This window comes from Saccostrea cucullata, unplaced genomic scaffold, assembly GCF_032062105.1.
Source record: "Saccostrea cucullata isolate Sc308-1 unplaced genomic scaffold, CSIRO_AGI_Scuc_v1 ctg1491, whole genome shotgun sequence".
NCBI lineage: Eukaryota > Metazoa > Mollusca > Bivalvia > Ostreida > Ostreidae > Saccostrea > Saccostrea cuccullata.
In genome coordinates, this window is record NW_026922769.1 from 89,295 (window position 1) to 95,800 (window position 6,506).

At 31.3% G+C, this 6,506-nt stretch overlaps 1 protein-coding gene across 1 annotated transcript; it reads left to right on the plus strand.

Moving 5' to 3' along the window:
- Window positions 1–2,218: 2,218 nt before the first annotated feature.
- On the plus strand, window positions 2,219–4,944 carry LOC134262410 (uromodulin-like). The gene is made up of 7 exons (XM_062744798.1): window positions 2,219–2,346; window positions 2,437–2,487; window positions 2,626–2,655; window positions 3,169–3,360; window positions 4,041–4,205; window positions 4,590–4,649; window positions 4,835–4,944. The coding sequence occupies exons 2-7, from the start codon at window positions 2,439–2,441 to the stop codon at window positions 4,942–4,944; spliced, it is 606 nt and encodes a 201-aa protein (XP_062600782.1). The 5' UTR covers window positions 2,219–2,346; window positions 2,437–2,438.
- The last annotated feature ends 1,562 nt before the right edge of the window (window positions 4,945–6,506 follow it).

A 6,506-nucleotide genomic window follows, 5' to 3' on the forward strand; every position in this document is an offset into this window, starting at 1 on the left:
ATTTCCCGTTTTGTAAATAGGAAGTGTGGTTTTATCATGTTATGTATTGTGAATTGTGGTTTTGAGAATTAAATGTTAAAGTAGGTTTTCCTCCAAAAATTGTACTCACGTCAGGACAAACCCTGGTCATCTAAAGTCAAGATAATAAATAAGTATTGTAATTTGGTTATATGAGTTGATCTTTTATTTGATAAAAATGTATAAGATTGACTGCATGTTTTGATGGAAATATACTCTTTAAAAAAAGAAACGCATCGTGGAGTTTTAGTGACACATTGAACATAAAGATTATTTAGTAAAATAATGCATTGATAAAACAGAAATGTGGTAAGCAACAGGAATACTATCTAAATGTTATAATTACTCAACAATTTTAAAATTATAGTCAGTTTAAGACCATTAAAGATCAATATCTGGTATGCCCCCGCAGACACAAATGATAGCCACAAACGGCATCTAATGGAAGCAAATGTGTGTAATAAAAACTGCATAGGAATACTCTCCCACTCCAAATGTAGAATTTTAGCCAGCTGTTGCAGAGTCTGGGGATGCGATTGTCTTTGGCAAACCATGTAAATCCCTTTTTTCCAATGCTGCTTAATTTGCATCAAATCTAGCGATTTAGATGACTGTGACTGAAACAGGTTGTTGTTTCTTTGCAAGAATAGGTGTGTCAAACGACCCATATGTGGCTGTGTATTGTGAGATTACAATACGGCTCTAGAATGCTGCAAAATTGAATGGGTATGTGTAGGTAGAACATGGTTAGAGTACCTTTTTCCACCAAAGTCCATTGAATTCGAACCAAATCAATCTTACGTTCTTATAATACCATTTTCCATATCATTACACTACCACCACCAACTTTTTTAACGTCCAGGAGGCAGTTATCTATCTAACCTTCATTAAAAAGCATTAGCACTCTTAAACTTATAAGAGGCTTTAGATAAACATTCTGGACTAGTAGGTGAACCAAAATGTTCAGCAGTGATGCTGTGGTCATACTCTATTCATCTGAGATCTTTGAAGTCGATATTTGGGGTGTTGTAGGGTCGGAACAACGGCATGAATAATCCTTTTGCAATAATTCGTAGTCAACTGAAAACGGTCTTGTTAGATGATCTGTGCAGTTCAGGGTTAGCTAATGCTTTAGATGACGTCCTTGCATTACATTCTTGCAATTCGCGTAATCCTCGGAGGTGATGCTGTGCTGCTGATGTCATACGTAGTCTACCATATTTTTTGCGAACATTGGGTGTTCGATGTTAATGGATTATGTTTTATAGGTTAGATATGGTCTATGTGTAACATTTAAACCTCTTGCAACTGTAGATTGCGGTACCCCTGCTTCCAGTCGCCCATTTTCATTTTTGTGCCACGCAACATTCAGATGCAGCAATTTAAGGAAGCGTCATTTTTCAGATAAAACCAGATTCAAAATATCGAGAACCCCCGCTTTTGATAGCCCCTTTGTACCAGAAAGAATTGCATCGTAATTCAACAAATGAAAATTGAGATCAAAACTTTGGGGAAAATTTTGCAAAATCATGTCTTTTTGTCTGTGAGACTTGTAGAATAGCTGTAAAGTTAACAATTGCATTAAAAAATCATTCATTTCACTCGAATACATCGTATTCATACAAAAATAAAAGGTATGACAAAACTATCAAAAATTTTTAGGGCATTGTTTCTACTATGCGTTTTTTTTTTTTTTTTGAAGAGTATATTATATTCCTTTATATCTTTAGTACCTAAGGTTAATGAAGCTACAGTTTTTTTTCTTTTTCTTTTTATTTTTATTTTGCTGTTAATTTGCTTTTTATCTATAATGTTTAGTCTGCGTGTGACTTAAGAACATCAATGTAATTATAACTAAGGAGAAAATAAAGAGAAAAAATATAATTTATTATACTTAAGAATGCATGTAAACTTTGTGCACACTTATTGACAATAATATTGCTACAATATGAATTTACAAAAAATAAAAAAAAAACAGCAGATTTGCAACAATTACAATACGTACACACAGTTAATCTAAAAATATATAGAAAACACAAATTGTGAATAAACCATATAGAGGTTATTTTATATATATTTGAAATATGATCATGAAACAAACATAAGCGGGAGAAATAATTCTACGTTTCCCGATTCACGCTTCATGGGTATTTAAATTCACCTGTTATCAGCGCTAGTCGATTTATTTCGATCGACTCTATAGTAACGTACAGGATCAATAACAGAGCACTTTTGTAAACAGGATGTAAATTCAATGATGCCGAATATTTACCTATCCTAATGGCGACAGGATTTTGAAGGAAGTTTAATATTTTTGGGGAATGTAAGGTAAATTTCATGTGTATTATTTTTCTACAGATGAAGTTTCTATCATTCTTAAATCACGAAAACAACGTAAAGTTTAACATCTATTTTTAGCAATGGCGACATACAAAGTATTGATGTTTATTACGTTATGCGGAGCAACTGGTATGTCTATTTCTATAGCATATTTAAAAATTTTAGTGTATGATCACAAAGCATGCATTTCAAATGTAAAAGACATAAATTATATTTATTGAGTACATCTAATCTGTCATATGATCCCATGTTATTGTCATGTTTTAGGTTCTATATCTCCATGCAATGACGTTTCAGGTGAGTGTCATTTAATTGTTACATCTCAATACCAGCATTGTACTTGCACTTTAAAAGCGGGTTTCCTATTTTAGCGGCTTTGGCGCTGATACCCTGTTGTGTGAATAAAAGTAATTTTAAAATATTATAGAGTACAGGACACAGTCATGTGTTCAGGATTATTCATGAAAACCAGTAATTATGCTTAATCCTTAATATGTTAAATTATGCAGACAAACAATATATTTGTGAATTAGAGAAAAAAGAAACAGGTATTTTCAAATGTAACAAATATTGAGATATATTGATAAAGAGAAAAACATGAATTCAGCTTAATAAATTCTTATGGTTGTTTCAACCCTCCATATATGCATGTATATATTTATATTTTTCAATGTTTTGAAAGTAATATTTATTTGTACATGTATAACTTTGATCTTTGTATTGTGGAGAGGATTTATATAGGCAGTACCTGCTGTCCGATCCTATTATGTTCATTCATTATAAAATATTGTTTAAATTAATTCTCCATAGACATATGCTCATCGGCAAATTCTTCAACACTGCCTGAAGATTACTCACGATCACAAAACTGCATTTATAACTCAACGTATAAATTAAGTGATCAAAACCTAAACCAACAGTGGTACAAGTCTAACATAAGCATGCCTACACGCTGTCCTGGTTTATTAGAGTGTGGGGCTGTCTATCCATTGTGGTTGAATGGTGAGTACAATACTGTTCACAGGGACATTTTCGCCCGTTTTTTTCGCCCCTTTTGCCACTTCATGTTTGGGCGAATTTAGAACGATGCGAATTCAAAGAAAACAGTATAATTTCTCAAACAGAACCACGGAACGGCGAATTTAAAACGGGGCAAAATTCGTCACGGGTGCAGAAGGGCGAAAATTAGATGGGGAGAAAATAACACTATATGCAGTACTTTCCCGTATTTTAATGAATTAAACAGCTGATACAAATTTAAGTTTTAAAATTGAAAATAACAACTCGAGGCATGTTTAATGAATAAAGTAAACAAGTTTCACTGCGTACCTTTTTGGTATTTTATTCAAAGTGTCACAATACTGGGATTTGAAGTGAAAATACGTGTATAATTCAGTAAAGATTGTTGCAAAAAATGTATAATTATGAACACCATAGACGGTTTGCGATTTCTTAATATTTTAGAAATTTATTAACTGTATCATTTGCAACAAATATAGGCCCAGAAATAAATACTAATCCAGGCATCCATTGTTTTTGTTTGAATCATCTGTTCTTCACGTTATATGAATTTGTTGCTCTTTGAATCTGTTGCTCTTTGTCAACCATTCAGAAAAAAATATTTATACGCGTAATTTTTTTAAAACATATATTTACAATAATTTGTTTTAAATATATATCAGGAACTATACCGGAAGAATCAGATGGTGCTGTTAATAGAACTGTGTGTAGACGTGGGAGAACGCATTGCTGTGAAAAAACTTATGATATTAGAATCCAAAACTGCAGCTCATTTATTGCTTACTGCTTATTACCAGTAACGGAAAGGGACGAAAGATATTGCTTCGGTGAGTCATCAGAAAGGATTTTCCTGTCATTCATATTAATGACGTTAAAGCAGAAATTTTACCAAGATTCAGTTTTGACACTTTTAGCAAGGATGTTGAGATCGATAAAATTTGATATTGCTAACAATTCATTACCACATCTGAGGAAATTGTTATCTTTCAAGGCATCCGAAAATTCAAAATTTAACTTCTTTCTAAAGCTAAATGCCAAATTCGTAAAGAAAAATTGCTTAATATGCATCTCGCTGAAAAATCCACTAATAATGTATGCATGTGCCGAAAGTCAACTGTAAAATGTATTTAAATTCATAGAACAATTTCGTCTCTTGATTTCAAATATGAACAAAATTTTAATCCTGATTAAAGCAAAAATTTAAACAATAGGGCAAAATGGAACCTGTCTCGCTCCTCCAACTCCAAAAACCAACAGCTCCAGTCAAAACGGTAAGTTTTTTCTTGTACATGTATTCCTTCAGAAGAAAATGTATTTGATTTAATTACATGTACTAACTAGACACAACAATACGTGTCTAAATACGCATTTAAACGCGAATTTTATACAATATATTTTCTTTAAAATTTACAATAATTAAACAAGATCGTCATTAATCCGTTGTTTTAATTCTCAGGAGAGGGTCTATGGAGGATTATCCACTACAACACTGGCTGTAAGTTTATTGTTTCTTTAAAATATGTCATAATGATCATGAAATTACTTTTGAAATACTTTACTTTGTAAGTAATCGCTGTCATAATGTATCGTGGCTGTATTTTTTTTTCATGAAATACTTTACTTTGTAAGTAATCGCTGTCATAATGATCGTGGCCTTCTTATTGAAATACTTTACTTTGTAAGTAATCGCTGTCATAATGATCGTGGCCTTCTTATTGAAATACTTTACTTTGTAAGTAATCGCTGTCATAATGATCGTGGCCTTCTTATTGAAATACTTTACTTTGTAAGTAATCGCTGTCATAATGATCGTGGCCTTCTTATTGAAATACTTTACTTTGTAAGTAATCGCTGTTATAATGGTCGTGGCCTTTTTATTGAAATACTTTACTTTGTAAGTAATCGCTGTCATAATGGTCGTGGCCGTTTTTTTAAATAATTTACTTGTGAGGATGATTCCACTACAAATGCCATAATGGTTATTGTTACTTTGTAAGTAATTACTTTCAAATTGATTGTAGCCTTCTTACTGAAATACTTTACTTTGTAAGTAATTACTTTCAAATTGATTGTAGCCTTCTTATTGAAATACTTTACTTTGTAAGTAAGATCTGTCATAATGACCGTGGCCTTCTTATTGAAATACTTTACTTTGTAATAACAGCTGTCATAATGACCTTCTTACTTTAAACATATTTTATTGAACTTTATAAATAATTACTTTCAAATTATGTAAACCCTCTCCTTTTATATTGGTCAAATACAACTTTGTAAATAATACATGAACATGATAATCAATAAAATCATAATGAAATAAACTTTACAATCAAGTATTATTTATCAATATTATATCTCAAAAAAAAAAATACTTCACTGTATAATTATTTACATGTCATAAAATAATACAAATATTTAAAAAAAAAATTATGCATTTAATAGAATATTTAATATAACAGTGTCCCTAATTTAGTCTTTTAGAAGATTCAATAAATTCTTGTACATATGAAAATATTTTACAATTTGTTTGATAAGAGTATTGAGATTTTCCTCGTAAGCAACAGCTGTCAAAAACTTCTTCTAAAATACTTTACTTTGTCAGTAATAGCTGACATAATGACCTTGACCGTCTTACTGAAATACTTTACTTTGTAAGTAATAGCTTTCATAATGGTCTTGGACTTCTTACTGAAATACTTTACATTGTAAGTAACAGCTGTCATAATGACCGCGGCTTTCTTACTGAAATACTTTACTTTGTAAGTAACAGCTGACTTGATAACCTTGACCCTCTTACTAAAATTCTTTACTTTGTAAGTAATAGCTGGCATAATGGCCTCGACCTTCTTAATTAAAGACTTGACTTTGTAAGTAATATATGTCATAATGAAGCTGGTCATTTTTACTGAAATACTTTACTTTGTAAGTAACAGCTGTCATAATGACCTTGACCTTCTTACTGATATACTTTAATTTGTAAGTAATAGCTGTCATAATGGTCGTGGACTTCGTTCTTAAATACTTTACTTTGTTACTAATAGCTGACATAATGACCGTTGTCTTCTTACTGAAATACTTTACTTTTGTAAGTAATAGAATAAACAAGAATTCTGTAAGTGTAAGAGAGTTTT

Excerpts from the sequence above, each read along its gene's own strand:
- LOC134262410 (XM_062744798.1), top strand. The coding sequence starts at position 2,439 with ATGGCGACATACAAAGTATTGATGTTTATTACGTTATGCGGAGCAACT. Across the intron at positions 2,488-2,625 it reads TACGTTATGCGGAGCAACTG|GTTCTATATCTCCATGCAAT; the intron begins GTATGTCTATTT and ends GTCATGTTTTAG. Across the intron at positions 4,206-4,589 it reads GGACGAAAGATATTGCTTCG|GGCAAAATGGAACCTGTCTC; the intron begins GTGAGTCATCAG and ends TTTAAACAATAG.